This window comes from Schistocerca americana, chromosome 6 (assembly GCF_021461395.2).
Source record: "Schistocerca americana isolate TAMUIC-IGC-003095 chromosome 6, iqSchAmer2.1, whole genome shotgun sequence".
Lineage (NCBI taxonomy): Eukaryota > Metazoa > Arthropoda > Insecta > Orthoptera > Acrididae > Schistocerca > Schistocerca americana.
In genome coordinates this window covers 479,414,441-479,432,159 of record NC_060124.1, presented here as the reverse complement: position 1 = coordinate 479,432,159, position 17,719 = coordinate 479,414,441, and the positions used below count along the sequence as shown (strand labels likewise).

The 17,719-nt window shown below is 38.4% G+C and overlaps 1 protein-coding gene across 2 annotated transcripts in view; it reads right to left on the bottom strand.

Annotated features, from left to right (window-relative positions):
• LOC124619499 (coiled-coil domain-containing protein 186-like) overlaps positions 1 to 13,716 on the bottom strand; it is a 220,958-nt gene extending 207,242 nt beyond the window's left edge. For both annotated transcript variants that reach the window (XM_047145918.1, XM_047145919.1), the window contains exons 1-2: positions 12,727 to 13,716; positions 7,184 to 7,391 (exon numbers count right to left, since the gene is read on the bottom strand). In XM_047145918.1, the coding sequence (XP_047001874.1) occupies positions 7,184 to 7,391; positions 12,727 to 13,397 (879 nt within the window). In that variant the 5' untranslated portion in view covers positions 13,398 to 13,716. The remainder of the gene's footprint in view (positions 1 to 7,183; positions 7,392 to 12,726) is intronic.
• Positions 13,717 to 17,719: the final 4,003 nt, after the last annotated feature.

The window sequence follows — 17,719 nt, the reverse complement described above, 5'->3', positions numbered from 1 at the left end:
CAGCAGGTTAATAGTCACTCAAGAAAATTGTGTCATATGTGAAGATATAGGTTTTGCAATAATAATCAAGTGATTAATCTATAAAATAAATAATACTGACATAACATACATCACTGCTGCATTCAAGAAATATCTTTTCTCCCAGTACATGACTAACCAAGAACACGTGTTGCATTTTGGGAGTAAGAAAGTCCTCAGTATACTAGCAGATCTGATTATACACCTCATGTGGATAAGTCTGTCTTTAGTTATAATCAACACTATACAGTATCAAAAGTATTCCATCTGTATAGAAAAACTACAACCACCTGGCTATTTCTACATATATATTTTAGGATGTTAAACGAGTGCAACTTGTGTTTCACTTCACTGGTGTTATGATAATCATTTCTAGTTTAAATTGAGAAGATGACATTCAAAGTCAGAATTCTGCTACAGGTAGACTCTGTAAATAATACTATGTGGTACTACTGTGGGTAAGCTGTGCTTTTTGTAGCTGTTTACCCATGCTCTGTCCCAGAAACTGGTTACAAGTTATCTGCTCAAAATATCTGCACAAAACTACAATTTCAATTTCACACTATTACCTAGGAAATCTAATAATGAATGTCAAACTAATTTCACCTAATCATGAGACCTTCCAGAATCCAAACAGTTTCAGCAGTTTAACTACCCTCTAGTTCCATCTGCATCACTCATCTTTATCATGGTATCACATTTGAATGGGAGTAGCATCTGCACTCTGTCACTTTTACCACACCTAGCGCAGGTTTGGTAACTATTTGGTGCTCCTCTGGAGTAAGCTGCTTCCTTCACTCATAGCACAGTACCAATGAGGTGCCGCAAGCAGTGGTAAGTTCATCTATGTCAGCCATTAAATTTGATGACAAATTGCTACATACAGATTTATCACTCAAAAAAAATTTAAATAGAATGTTGGTTTGCTAATAACCCTAAATTAAACACAGAATCAGGATAATGAGATCGATCACTCCATGTGACTGTCAAAATGTTATCACAGAAGGACATTTTTCACTGAACAACACAATGAATATGGCAATACTATTGTGTTGTTGAAAGTCAGTTCCTGTATTCTGCACAACAGGAAATTAAAGAATTTGCATCTTTTCGTTGGTGCAGAGGGTATTTTGTGAATGGGGGGGGGGGGGTAAGTTAACCATCAGTTACAGAATCTCATCTTGGATGAGCAAGGAATGTCACAACTGTTACTAGCTGTGCTGTGAAGAAAATTTTAATTCAGAAGACAACATGGAAGTGATAGATATTAAGACGTTTAAAATGTTTCAGGCTAATGTCACAAGCTGTGGTTCAAATTATGCATAAACTTCCAGTATATATGTTACACACATGTCACTCCTTCCAGCATTGTGGAACCATATACGTAGGACACATTCCTATAAAGAATTGCAAAAGACTGAATTAGGCTGATGACAATTACTCTAATCATATGAATGGCAACCAAAGCCATCCACTTACCTAGCTAGAGATTTAGTCTGCCCTCAGATTTGTTGAGAGAAAAGGAAAATGTACTCCCACAGACAGTGACAAAGGAATTACACTTTTATCTGCCCATAACAAACTACAACGATTCCAGAATGAGATTTTCACTCTGCAGCAGAGTGTGCGCTGATATGGAAGTTCCTGGCAGATTAAAACTGTGTGCCGGACAGAGACTCAAACTCGGGACCTTTGCCTTTCGCGGGCAAGTGCTCTACCACAGAGCACTTGCCCGCGAAAGGCAAAGGTCCCAAGTTTGAGTCTCAGTCTGGCACACAATTTTAATCTGCCAGGAAGTTTCAAACTACAATGACTTTACAGTTAAGAGTGTGGTGAACTTATCAACCTCAAAGATAAACAACTGAAATATTTTACACCATCAAGCACCCCTACTTCAGTGGACTATGGAAAGCAGAAGAGGAATCTATGAAGTCACACCTCTAGCATGTAGTTGGCCATACAGTGCTGACATCTGCAGAACTTGCTATGGTACCAACTCAGGTATAAACCTGCTTGAATTCCAGGACACTGAGTGCTGTCTTCAAAGCTGACATAAGTTCTCCCTCTACTCTCAGTACTGGGTGTATCCTTTGGGCAGTCACTTTGTGTCCTATCAGAACCTTGTACCTTTGACATTCTGGCCATGCACAGGTGGCAACAGTAACTGAGGTAGTACCTTTGGAGAAAGTAATCCACTGAACACCTGCATCAGCTATAGTAACCCACAAATGGCATCAGAAAGAGCATGGCAGTCCCAGATTGTGAATTTTATCATGTGGAAGGTGGCTGGGCCCCATTAAACAATTGTTCCCTGGCATGTTGATGCATTTATGGTGAACATTATCAGTGGGTAGACTGAGATGTCCATACTGAAACCGCATCCTCCCTTTGCGACTAACCAGTACTTCGGACCTCCACATGTATGATAATGCATAATGAATGCTAACTATCACATTACAGTTTACTGCAAACACAACCTTAGCTACTACCTTAGTTTTACAAACTGTTAATGTTTGCTTGCAGACTGACTTCTTGTCAGTATGAATTCAGTAGTCTTTTATTGTACTCTCACATGTTTTAGACTATGGCACTGTGTAATATCTCTGATGTTTGGAGTTGTGTACGGTTTGAATAAAGCATCAACAATGGTTGGTGGAGGACTCCTATAATATGTTGCCAACCAACCAAGATGAAAATATGCTCAATGGTCAATATGCCAGATGAATGAGCAGTTTGAGAAGCAGTGTGACCCCTTACACTTCAAAGATGGCTTGCACAATCTATGCCTCCCAAATGCCATTGGACAGTGTCATCATAAGAGGAGTTGTCTACATGAGAGGCAATAACTCAAGCTCTACAATCTTTCTGGTGTACCTGATCAGACTACATTCGATACACAGAGGCCACGATTGATTATTGAAACCAATGAAGTCCCAATCCACTATCCTTGGTGTTTACCTGCTTTACTAACAAATTAAGTAATTCTGCAGAGAGTTGTCACTTAGCAGCACTTAACCTATATGCAGCCTTTACTCTAGGATCTATCAGAGTTGTACTTGACTGAAAAGTTAGAATTTTGTCATTCAGCATGTCAATGACAGCATTCATGTGCCCAATGCAGTATTAGGCATTTGTCATTTCTGGACAATGAAAATCAATGCAATGATGACTGCATCACAAGTCCAGCTCACAGACAACAGAATCGAACTTGAATTACATTACACTAAACATATTCTGCACCTCTACAGGACTGGGAAAGAGAGTTTGATGACATTAACTGGTGAGGGTATACCAGGTGGGTGTGGGGCCACATGTGGTCAGAAACCTATTGTCATGGCTAGGAGGATTAGGCCTTTTTACATTGAAACATGACACCAGGTTCCCCTCTCAATCAGTTTAGAGATTTCTTCATTATGTAAACAGAAGATAGAATGTACTACAATGAAGTGCACAAATACCACTCAAATTTTCTCAGCATTATCTATTATTCAGCAAAATTAAAATAAATCAATTGAAAATAAAGTACACCAGCTTGAAGTTGACTTACAGTCTTGGAACAGCACAGTGTGCATTACAGAGCACTGGTGCAGAGAAAATGAAATACAGTGTGTTGTGATATCATTATCTGGATATGCAAGTTGCTACTTTAGAACTGCATTAAAGAATGGGGGACCAAGTACTTGTATCAGAGGTTACACACATGACAAAGCTAGATAAGATCTAACCACAATTAGAGTAAATAAACATCTGAATTAGTAGCCACTGAACCAATAAAGCTACACCATCATAGGAAGTTATTTACTCTGGGTGTGTATTGCTCAGCTAGCAGTAATGTGGACACTTTCTTTAACAAATTAACTGAGGTCCTGAAAAAGTCCCAGTCACCAAAACTAACATCGTAATATGTGGAGACATGAATATTAACATAGCTGTTGAGCGTGGAATTAGAAATAATTTCTTAAATATTTTGGGCACTTTAGGTGTGGCACAAGTGGAAAATATGGCCATTATGGTATAAAAGAGTCCAGCGTCATCCTTAGGCCATGTGCTTACAGATATCGGCACCTAAAATTGTAAAATACTTGTTAGAGATCTTCGCCTTTTTGTAGATCTGCAAAACTGCAGGTCTATAAAAGGAACTTCTCAGAATGGAAAATACATATTTTTTTCTAGGGCATTGACAAATCAAATCTGGGATAAAGTTTATATGGAACACAATACAGATTCTATGATCTATAAACTCTGCACAATGTTTAAAATAATTTTTTAGGGGACATTTCCAAAAGTAGCCACTTCTGCAGCAGCATCCAAGGAAAATAGATGGATGACCGCAAGTATCAGAAAGTCCTTCCAGTCCTTATATTTCCCAGTTCTTCATAAAAGATTAACAATAATTTTCAGTTCCTACATTACTATCAGAGGTATAAAAATTTACAAGATGGTACTGCTTGCTGCAAAAAAGTCAGTCAAAAACAAACAAATATATAATGCTGGAAATGAAAGTTTAGTAGCATGGGATCTCAAAAACAAGAAACTGCAAAAGGCAAGAAAGTATAATAACATGCAAATCGAAGAAGGGGACAGAATAATACAAAATCCTCAAGAACTGGCAAATTTTGTAAATGGCTATTTCTCTGTTATTGTGGAGAAGTTGGCAAGGAAATATTCTTAAAACATATGTATTACGCACAATGATGTTTCCCACAATGTAGTTTGAAGTCAGGAAAACACCACAGAAATTAAAAAATAAGAAATCAGCAGGTTTATGTGAGGCTCCTGTTTCTGTTCTAGAGGCATGCATAGAGTGCATACAAGCCCTATTAACAAACATAATAAACCAGTCCTTCAGTTCAAGTGAATCTAAAACGTATGAGCTGCGTCATTACCAAGGAAAAGTAGTGCGGAGAGTTTGAAAACTACTGACCAGTTTCACTGCTGCTTTCATTCTCAAAAATAATTGAATCAATCATGAAGGAAAGACTAATAAGTTATACAAGTTGCACAATATTTTTAACTTGGCACAATTTGGTTTCTGAAGTGGGAAAAGTACACTATTGGCCATTACAGAGCTCACAAAAGTAGTACTTGAAGCTCTTCACAAGGATGGCTGTGTTAGTCATATTTGTAGACTTGTCCAATATATTTAACATTGCTGACTAAAAAATACAAAAGCAAGAAGTGGTGCCAATCTTATTTGGAAAATAGGGTGTAGACAGTAGAGATAGTTTACACATTTGTTGATGGTAAAATTTTAGTAAAAGGATTGTCAGGCGAGAAGCATACATATTATCTGATCAACAGTATCCAGACACAAATATAAAGATGAGGTGTGTCCACAATTTGTCTCTTTAATGGCTTGAATTCTGCTGGGGACATATTCAATGACGTGTCCGAATGTCTGTGGAGAAATGGTAACCCATTCTTCCACAAGAGCTGAAACCAGCGACAGTAGTGATGACGAAACTTCCTGGCAGATTAAAACTGTGTGCCGGACTGAGACTCGAAGTGCAAGTGCACTTGCCCGCGAAAGGCAAAGGTCCCGAGTTCGAGTCTCGGTCTGGCACACAGTTTTAATCGGCCAGGAAGTTTCATACCAGCGCACACTCCGCTGCAGAGTGAAAATCTCATTCTGGAGTAGTGATGACGTTGGGGTCTGGAGCAAAGTAGACAACAACTCATCCCAAAAGTGTTCCACTGAATTCAGTTGGGACTCTGGGCAGGCTAACTAGTCCATCACAAAAATGTTACTGCCCACAAGTCATTGCCTCACAGATGCTGTTTTATGATAGGGCACAGTTTCATGCTGGTACAATCAATCATAGTCCACAAAATGTTCCTCTGTTAAGTAGTACACAAGGCTGTCAAAGGTATTCCTACCCTTCCACATTTAGTGCTTTCTCAAGTGCAGTAAGGGGAGCATGCCCTAACCACAAAAAACACCTTTACATATTTGCCCAACCCAAGCCTGTCCACGAGGTTGACAAAGGGTATAAACATCCACTCTTTACACCACCTCAAGCACCATTAAGCTTACCAATGAAATGTGTGGTTTAAGAGGATCTATGCGACCACTGTACCCCATTCTTTTTAACTCCCTATCCACAGTCACTGTGGTAGCTGAACCGCTTGTAGCCCTTGGAAACTTACAACTGATTTGCTCTGCTGATTTCATGCAATTTTTACAACCACCGTTAACAAAGTTCAACGGTCCTACTCTGTCAGTACATAAGGTCTACCTGGTCTTGTTATATAGACAATTCTCTTTGCTTATAACAGCAAATCAAAATCAGTGATGAAACACCAGAATTCCTATTAGAAGAAGCAAATGAAACTCTCAAAGATGTTTACAATTGGACAGTACGTAGGCATAATAGATTAAAACTGAACACGAGGAAAACAAACAGTTCACACTTCAGCATAAAGAGGGAACATAAATGTTGAATTAAAAGTAAATGATAAATCTGTAGATCGTGTAACAAGCACACAGTTTCTGCAGATGAACATTGTCAATTAACATGGAATGGACACTAAGATGCTGGCAAAAAGACTGCCATCAGCATGTCTTGCAGTTGTTAAGACACCAATCTTATATTCGGGAATGGGGCTTGTTCTGTGCGGCCATCCTGATTAAGGTTTTCATAATTTTCCTAAATAATTTTAGAAAAATGCTGAGATGGTTCCTTCAGCAATGCCGTGGCCCACCACCTCTCCTACCCTCATAAAGTATACTTTTATATTCTGTGTGTATGTATATTTTTGAGGTATTAATTTTCGTTCCAGCAGCACCTAGTGTGGGAGCCAAAATAATATCATATGGCAACCCATTACCCAAGTACCAAAAGTCAGCCATCTTTGCAGCTTTCGTGTTGTTGAGGAACACTAGTAGCAGTTTTTGTGGTTGCAATTTTACTACTTTCCTTAGACTGAGCTTGGCATACCACTGACATTTCTGGTCATGCAAGAGAAAGCACTGAGATCTCCTCACATGTTTTTGGTACACTGTTCTACACATACTCCAAATTTTACTTCATGTGTCTTTTCTTTCTAGGTACTAAAATTACTGCATACATTAAAATATTTGTATGTTTTTATTCCATACTGCATTATGGCTTACTTTGTGGATGACATCCACAGCAGTAACATGTATAAAAAGAACAGTACTTACTTTGTCTAATTTTTCTTGTAGATCACGTATAACAGAAGACTGCTGTTTTGCTGTGGCTTCTGCCTGCACTGCCTGTTGTTTTGATATTTGTTCTGCTCGTTGTAGATCAGTTTTGTACTGCAATATAGACTTTTCGAGTGCCTCCAACTGAACAACATATATCTCATGGGATCTGTCTGCTTGTAATCGCTGATTCTCACTTTCTAATCTAATAAGAAATGTAAAAATAAGCTAAATGATTACATTTATTTATTCATAGAACAGCTGCAAATGTTTAAAAACTAAGAGAGGAAGGAAAGAATCACCCTTATTCCATCAATTGACACAAATTACAACTAGAAATACATAAAGTTAGATGAAGTTTACAAGAATTATACATACCCCCTTCTGAGGCTAAATGAAATATTTATATGTGTCTTCTGAGCCTCTCTCAGCATATTTTACACTTCTGTTTTTGATCTACACAAAATTGTAGCTAGTCATAAATTTAATTACATTACACCCAGTCAAAAAATTACACTAACAACTCTTTTTATTTATTGAGATTTTCCTCTATACAAAGGTTTTTCTCCAACATAACAAATACCTGAAATTATTACATATTTCACAAAGATCTTTATTTATCTCCTCAGGATGTCCCTCCACGTGCTTCAATCTTGTGTATCTTCATCCTATGTGCCAAGTCTTCTCAGTGTTAATTGTATGTTTTGGAGCCAGGTGGTTATAGGACGTCCTCTCCTCTTCTTCCCTTCTGGTTCCCATTCCAGGATCATTTTCGGAATTCTGGCTTCCTCCATTCTCCTTACATGGCTGTACCATTGTAACTTCCTTTTATCCATCACATCATGTATTCTTTCTCTTACTTCCATTCTTTTTACTATTACATCACTTCTTACTCCCTCTTTTCTAGAAATTCTTGCTAATCTTCTAAAGAAGTCCGTTTCTACTGCTTGCAGTTTTCTTAGGTGTTTCAGATTTGTAATCTAAGTCTCCACTCCACACATAACTATGACCTCTAGTATTAATTTATATGTGATTCTTTTGGTTCGATTTATTATATTTCTGCTTCATAAGATTGAGTAGGGCATCCCAATGACTTTCCTTCCACTGCTAATTCTTTTATTAATTTCTACCTCTGATTTTCCCTGCAACTCTAAAATGGATCCCAAATAACAGAAAGTATTCACCTTCTTAATTTTCTTTCCCTCTATGTATGAGTCATCTGGATCATTAGTGAGATATTCTGTTTTCTGGTAATTAATCTTCAATCCCCAGTTTCTGTATTCCATTGCTGCTTGGTTACACATATAATTTGCATCCTCCCAATCTCGTGCTATAACTATTTGATCATCAGCAAATAGCAGTTGATGTAAATAAATGCCATCTTTCATTTCTAGTCCCAACCTATTGCATTTACGAGACCATATCTTACGACTGATATCTATATAGATTTTAAATAATGTTGGTGACATGGGGCAGCCTCATAACAGACACTTGTTTGTTCTACATTTCTGTGAAAGTGTACTACCAGTTTTCATTTGATTTATGTTATCTTTATATATTTCTTTTATTACTTTAAAGGACCCTTTATGTTTGTCAAATGTAATGCTCTCCAAAATAGTTTTCTTGGGACTGTATCATATGCTTTTACTAAATCTATGACGATTAATCCTGATTTTTTTTTTATTTTCTCTCCGTTTCCCTAAGCTCTTTTGTAATGTGACAATATGGTCTACGCATGATCTACCAGCTGTGAAATCACATTGTTCTTCCTGGATTTTAAAATTTATTTCCAGCTTCTTTTTTAATTATTTTCCCAAAAATTCTCATTAATGTGTTTATAACACAAATTCCTCTGTAGTTCGAGCAGCTTCTGCAATCCCCTTTCTTAAATATAGTATTAATATAGCCCAGCTTTACTTCCTTGGGTATTGAATCTCCATGTAACATTGTGTTGAATAACTGTGTTATTAGTTTCATGATTTTGTCACCACCATATTTTAAGAGCTCCATATTGATACTGCCTGGTAAAGGCGATTTACCATTCTTCACTTTTCTTAATACCTTACTCACCTCGGTTTCTAAAACTTTGATGTCCTGCCCTTCCTGCTCCTTTTCTTCCACTGTTCCTTCCTAGGCATACTCTTCTCTACCCTCATTCAATAATTTCCAGAAATATTCTTCCCATTCTTTTGGTGTGTTATCAGCTGAAGATTGGTTTTGCCTTTTGTCTCTCGTCGAAGTCCTTTTAATACTGACCACACTTGCTTCACTCTCCCAAATCCCAGTTTGCTACTGACACTGGCACATATCCTTTTCCATGCTCCATTCTTTGCTATCTTTTTTTAATCACTTCATTCTTCTTTTCCTTGTAAATGGTTTTATTACTTCCAATTTATCATTCAGCCACCAGTTGAATGTGTTTCTCTTTTCTTCAACTGCCACTTCTATCTCCTGCGACCATCATTCTGCTGTACGGCTGTGGTTGTTTTCCCTTATGCCCAACACCTCTACTCACAGATTTAATTGCATCACAAGCAGCCAAAAAATTACACTAACAATAAAAGGAATAGAACACAAAACTATCATAGCCAAGATAGACTCAACATCCTCAGTAGAACAAATTTATATGGTTACTAGTTGCATGGGTAGAGATGAGATTGAAATAATGTACTATGACATATTTATTTATTTACTTATTTAGACTGATCAGATTAGGGCCATCCGGACCTCTCTTACATCAGACCAGTGTTCCACACATGCAGCATTTCAAACATCAGAGTTACATCATGACAATAGTTTTAATAAGAAAATTAGATTACTCTAGTGACAATATGAATAAAGACTAAAGACTAAAGACTAAGACCTAATAAAGTAAATGCTGGCAGTATTTTTACAACAGGTGCGATACATACAGATTATGATAAAAGCAATAATAATAACAGTAAAAAAAATCAAATAATAATGATGACCATGAGAAAAATTGGCAATAGTAATGAAGATTTGTGCAGATGTACATTGATATCTTGGTGTGTAAAGTAAATGTTTACTAGTATAGCGAGTTTTGGGGAAGGGAGATTTAAGGAGGGGGAAAGAGGGAAGTAATGAGATGAAGTGCATTCATGTACAGAGGAAGGTATTACTGTTGCTTAAGTAGATACGTCATTAACTGTTTTTTGAAGCTGGACATGTTTTTAAGTTCTCTAACATAACGAGGGAGGATATAATTCTGATCGTTAATGGATAAGAAAATTCAGCTGCGATCGGAGACTGGAATTCAATAGTAGGAGAAGTAACAACAGTAGGAGAACATGTACTGGAGGAAAGAAATGAAAGGGGAAGCCACCTACAGAATGCAACTATCAGCTGAATTAAATCGAGCACTGCTGAGTGAATTAGTTTAGCAAATGAGACCCTGAAAATAGTTGGGTCTAGATGAGTTTTACTATTTCGGAAGCAACAATAACAGATGATGTCCCAAGTAGAGAGGATATAAAATACAGACTGGCAATAATAAGAAAAGTCTATTTTGTAACAATGAATATAAATGGAAGAGTTAGGATCTCTTTTCTGAAGATATCTGTGTGGAGCATAGCCTATCCTTGTATGAAGTGAAATTTTAATGATAAACAGTTCAGTCAAGAGCAGAATAAAAGCTCTTGAAGTTTGGGGCTATAGAGGAATTCTGAAAATTTGATGGGTAGATCAGGCATCTAATGAGATGAGAAGATACTGGATCAAATCAGGGAGGAAAGAAATTTATGGCACAACTACTTCTGAGGCATCAACGACTCATCAATCTGATAACAGAAGGAAGTGTGCAAGGTATATATGGTATATGGAGACCAACACTTGACTCCATTAAACAAGTTCAAATGAATGTAGATTGCAGTAGTTATGCAGAGATGAAGATGCTTGCAATGGATTGATTAGCATGGAATACTGCATCAAAGAGTTCTTTGTTAGTCACTTAGTTTGTTGAGATGCTGACCGAAAACAACAACAACTACTACTACTACTACTGCTGCTGCTGCTGCCATTATCCCGCACAGACCAAAGAAATGCCCTGTAGAACTAACTATTTTATCACAGAGCATCTTATTAGTACAAAAGGTATATAGTTTATCTAGATTCAAAAACTGACTCTATATTAGCTGTAAAGCATGAGTAATGATCACTGTAAATAAGTCACTATCCTTGTTATACACTAGTTGCTCTAGAATAAATAAAGAGAAGGTCATGTAAGTTTGTTTAGTTAGTTGGTTGTGTGTTCCATCGATCAATCGCACGGTACAGTAACCATTACGATGTGAAACGTGTCAAGTGCACAAGAAATGCACATATGAGTGTGAGTGTGTGTGTGTGTGTGTGTGTGTGTGTGTGTGTGTGTGTGTGTGTGTAACAATACAGTGTTATTTCTATTATTTACCCCATTCCCTTGAATGGCACAACATGCATATACTACATTCATAGATTTCTTTATTCATATTCAAGAATTTGTCCATGGTATAGGAGTTGTCAAGGAGATATGATTTCACTTTATTTTTGAAGCAATTACTGCTGTCATCACATATTTAATTTCATCTGGTAATCTGTCAAAAATTTTTATAGCAGGATATTTTACCCCTTTCTGTGCCAAAGACAGATTGAGTAAAGGATAGTTAAGTCTTTTTTTTTCTGGTATTATAATCACGAATGTCACTGTTGTTTTCAAACTGGTCCATGTTGTTAAGAACAAATTTCATTAGTGAGTAAATGTACTGTGAGGCTGTTGTAAGAATTCCCAATCTTTTCAAAAGATGCCTACAAGATGTGCGACTATGAACCCCAAACATTATTCTAACCATTTTCCTTTGAGCAGTGAATACTTTTGTCTAAGGGTTCAGTTATCCCAAAAAATTATTCCATATGACATCAGAGAGTAACTAATTAGTTACAGACAATAAACTGCATCTACTTAATATTACAAAAAATGTTGCATCCTTTTTCAAGGTTGCGTTTTTCTGGTAATTTCATTGTAACACATTTAACTTGAATACACAAATACTTTCTGACAGTTTAACGGCAGGAAATAATCAATACTAGAAGTTGCCTCATTTTGCCTCTGATAACTTTGATTGTTTTATACTCTCCTGTAGGTGTGCATTTGTGATGACTAGTAAACAGGATGACTGAATAAACAGTATGTGTGTAACAAAAATTAAAAAGAAGGATTTATATGAAAGACTGCCTCAAAATTTTGGAGATGAATCATAGTCAGGGGCTATTTCACTGTATGATATTAAGGTTGCTAAAAATGTTTCATTTAACAAAGTTGAGGGCATACAGACACAAAGACATTCTTCCTTGGATGTGTCCATGAAAGATCAAGAAAAGATTAACTACAGTAATGTCAGCTCCTCCCCACTGTAGAACTGATAGAAATACCGTATATCAAGTAAAATTCTTGGAGATGATGACTGTAAACATTTTTTTCTGAAAGTGACAGGTACAGGAAATAAAATCATGTTTTTATTGTATGTATATGAGCTGACATTACTTACCTTGATATTTCCGCTTTTAAATTTGTTATAGTTTCACTTAGATGTGTTACTACATTAGAATGGACCACATCAACACGTTTTGGTAGTTCTTTCTCTCCTTCAGAACTATCACAATTCACTCCATTAGCACCAGTTAAACATTTTCCTACAAGAACTTTCGCAGTCACTCCGTCATTTGAAAACTGTTCACTTTCTTGTTGAATACACACATTATTGCTGTCGTAAACAATGTGTGGAGACGCAATGCAGTCACTCTCCTGCAACATTTCATTATTTTCAGCATTAACATTAGTACTAAAAAAGTGTCTGCTTTCGGGTGATGGACTTAACCTTTCTAATTTTTCTGAGTCGGCATCACTAACATTACACTTGTTATTCGAATTCAGCGGATTAATGTTTGCTGATGGATTTACGGGTAGGTCAGCTTTTAGCTCTTCATTCTTTTGGTCTTCATACGACGCCAATGTGATGAATTCTGGTGAAGAGTTAGAAGTACTGTTCGGGTTATCCGTTTCACTTCGATCATGCTGAGAGTTATTACTCCAATTTAATGCAACCATTTCTGGTGACGAATTACCTGAAATGTCTGACTGTTCTTTACAATTTTCTGAATTAGCATGTAATGTCATGATTTCATTGTATTCATTATTTTCTTCACGACAGTGAGACATGTTTCATTTCAGCTAAAAACTAATATTGTAGGCAGCTTACATGCTGTACACTCGTAGGATAACATTACTAGAAATATTTTAAATCCATTAAGCACTTCGGCAAACGCTAATTACTTGTCTTTCTGCTGCCCTATTGTGATGTCAATACGCTACCATTACGAATTATATAATAATCTCCGACCAACGATGGGCACAGTAGTTTGCCACATTAACACACTACATCTACCTTTTGTGAGAGAAGAAACTTTCATTTTTTTGTCCTAAACTGTAACGTAAACATAACCTACATACTAAGTTTTGACAGCCAGAGATGCAGTTCATTGACTGCCACCCTGATGACGTCTACGGTGCTTAGTCGACATCTGTCGATAGTCTACAGTTCCCACCAGCGTTTTCTTTTTATGTAGCTCTTTGACACTCATGACGGATTAAAAAAACAACGTAAAACATAACTTAAGCATCGAGGTTTAGATTATGGAACTGGAAAACGAACTAAACAGTTAAAATACTATTTTTCATCACCACTTGCGAATCAACCGAAAAGTGCGGTACGGGTCGTTGGCCTTGCCTCGTGGCTGTGTTGTGTTACTAGAACCGGCATGCCGAGCAGTATAAGCATGAAAATACTGTTTACGTGGGGAAGAAAATAAAAACCTTACCAATGTGAACTGTCCTTGGGTTACGTGATGACGATATTCTGTGTCTTCTGCGAGAAAATTATTCTTGCAGCAGGTCAGGCCAACGTGCTGTCGGTCCAGGCCACGGACGAGCCGGTTGCAGGATTGTCCCGCCTTCTCATGGAATCTGTCCTGTAAGAGCGGAATGTCTGTGTTCTTGTGTAGCAGGGGAGTCGAGTATTCTCTCAGAAGACATAGCGCAGTCTACAGGGCTCGTTTCTGGAGCTTTTGTACCGCTGAGAATAAGGGGCTTTTTCCCCACACAACAGCTGCATATTCCAACACTGGTCGCACCAGTGTTAGGTACAGCGTGATGTCGTGTTGCAGCAGCAGTGTCGACTGTGGGTTCAGCAGAGGGTAGAGAACGTGAAGGATATGAGGCGCCCAGGAGAGTCGATGGTTTAGGGTAACACCTAGGTACTTCACCGTCTTGCTCCACAGGACAGGTGCTCCCAATATTCCGATGGGCGGAATACCTGGCGGCAGCATTCTTCGGGGCAGATCGCTGCCTGGCTCTTCGCTGCGCTGAATTTCAGCCACCATTTCGTTGACCATGAACCCAAGGCGTTGCACCCGAGTTGGCGATGGTGTTGCAATGTGCTCGCATTCATGCTGCGTGTGTACAGCGCTGTGTCATAGGCGTAAAGTGACAATTCGACACGTGCCACCGGTGGTATGTCGGCAATGTACAGTGAGTACAGCAAGGGGACGAGCACCGACCCCTGTGGCTCCCGAGCACATATCTGTCGGTCTGTGGACGTACCATCGTCTGCTCTGACGTGGAACATTTGCTCCACTAGGTAGGATCTGAGGAGGACTGCTTGCGTCGCGGTATCCCGAGTGCAAAGAGTTTGTACACGAGACTGTTGTGCCAGATGCAATCGAAGGCTCTGGACATATCGAGGAACACAGCTCCAAGGTATTCTCTTGTTTTCAGTGCTCTCATCGCTGGCTCTACCAGTTTCAGCAGCTGGTGAGGGGTTGAGTGGCCGCTAAGAAAACCAAATTGCTTATCTGGAATTACACCCTCTTGGCTGATGTGTTCCATCAGCCTTTTCACATACGGCCTCTCGAAAACTTTCGAGACAGATGGGAGCAGACTAATTGGTCGGTAGCTGGCACAGTCTAACATAAGTGTCGCGACACTTACCTCGATTTTGTTGCCTACCGCGCCAGCAGCGCGCCAAGCGGCCAGTAACTTAAACTGTGAGTTCGGCGCGATCGTGAAAGGGAATAGTGGTTCTTCGTTTTGATTTCTACAATGGTTTTTACAAGTGGGACAGTTTGTAGCACAATAAATTGCTGCAACAACAGGAAGAAGACACCACAGCTGTCTTTTTTAGGTTTCCTAAGGATCCTGAGAGGTATATACCATCATGTTACTAAACTGTATCGTCAGGATTCACTTGCAAACTATATGTGTATTAATGATTAATGTTTCGTTTTAGGAACAGACGAGAAAACCTTATGAAAAAAGACCCAGTTTACTTCTATAATAATATTAGGTTTTGTTCACTACAATTCGAACAAAACCAGTTCATGAACGAGGACAATAATAAACTCGTGTGTAATGCAGTACCCACAATCTTTGACATCCCCAATAAGCCGCCTCAACTGACGGTGGAGAGGAAACTGACACAAAGATTCGACAATCCATCGAAAGCTGTAAACCAGTCCTATGACACAGAAGCAGCCAGTTCAGCTCTCCATGTATCAGTTCGAGATTCGTGTGAATCGTCAACACAGACATGCTTTGACGATGAAGTGGTTAGATTGAGTGTAGTTATCCATGTCTTACAAAAGTGTAATGTTTGGTATGTATTTCATTCACTTCTGTTGTTAGTCACTTAATTTTCCTTGTTTCCATCGTATGATGACATTATTTTGTTAGCACCTTGTTCACTGACAGATTGGTGGAAATTATTCAAGTATTTGGTTTTGCGTGAAATGTAATGTAATTAGCTCATTATAATGTTTTCAACATATTTCACCCACTATTTGGCAGTTGCTTGTCCCACTTAGAATAATATAAAGATGAAGGTCGTAGTTGTGACAACAGGCGACAATGACAAACACAGCAGGCCTACCGAACGATAAGTGAGCTGTCGATCGCTTTTGCATGTAGAGATACATATCTGTGCTTCTTACCTGTGAATCTGTGTGTTTATATTATTTTGATATCAACGAGGTTAGCTGCAATTCTATCCAACGTCACAAGTGATCATCACGAATGTGTTGTAGCTAGCCACTCGATTAATGATTTTTGCCCATACTTGCGCTTATTTTAGAATCATTTTTAGAAATATATATGCCTTCTGATACTACAAAAACCCTTGGAGGCAAGAAAACAATTCAAATATTTCGTAAATTACGCAGGAAATTGATGCAAAACAAACATTATGCTTACGACGCGTCTGATGTTCACCTTACTCGCCGCTTGGAGCGCTAGTGTCGCTCTATCTGTCAAAGGGTAACAACATTTACAGCAGTGTGTGTCGCGACTGTTATGTTATACTGTGGTAGCTGGTGACCTGACATGGATCTTTGACAGGCTTCGGGATTTCCACAACTTCAGCGTGTTTCCACGTTGCCGGGTAGCTGCTTGTGTGAAGAATCTCGTTGAACACGCCAGCTAAATGCTGGTGTGCTCCTGATGGGAGGTTCTTCAGCAGTTGATTGTTTATTCCATCGTTGCCTACTACCTTCCTTGTGTTCAGGGAACGAGGTTCAAATGGATCGTGTTTGGAGAGCGCATTTTAAAGCATGTGCTGGCAGTCTCTAGTGTAGATGTTTCGAAGCTGCTTTTGAGTCAGTGAGTGGACTGGTACAATGTTGTTTGTCATGTGTTTTGTATTACTTGTCTCCTTCGGACTAAAATTGTATTTTTGGTTCTTTGTTAGTGAGTTTGGCTACTGTGCCGGTAGTCATTGGAATTGTTATTCAAGCATTTTGTTAATGGTTGCATGTTTAATTTTTGACTTGCATTTGTTATTAGTCAGGGACATGACGAGGCAAGTCCCTAGTAGGTCATTCCATGCTGAATTGGGTGATTATATGGCGACAACGCTGAAACTCCTTCAGTTGTATGGCCTGCAGGCGGAGAATGTAATTTTGTGGGCGATTTATAACTTTCGAACGAAAGACGAAAATGTGACAGTTTTTGGCAAGTTTCTATTCCATAGGAGTTCCTGAGAAGTGTAAGTTGGGCAGTCATGATTTTTTTTTGTTAGCTTATTATTGTTTTCGTTTTAATTTTTAGTATATGTGTGTGTGTGTGTGTGTGTGTGTGTGCACGCATTTTGGCTAATTTTGGTTTATTGTAAGAAGTTTGGCAAGGTGAATTGGTCATGCCGCTATAGCAGAAACTTAGTCACATGACTAGATGCAACCACACTCCAATTAAAGCAGCACACTTTGTTACTTCACAGTGCAAGCTTGGTTACTTGGATGGTGAGCGCAGAAAATGTCTTCACTGCCAGGCGGTATGACTTGTGGTTAACGTGATTAAACTTGTTGTCGATGAGAAAGAGTTTGGATTTATTGTTCTAACAGAGAAGGTGATGGACATGGAGTCCAGCAGAGTAGAATTCAAGTTTCTATTCCAAAGAAGAAGAAGTGAGATGCTCACAATAAGTATTCCATTGA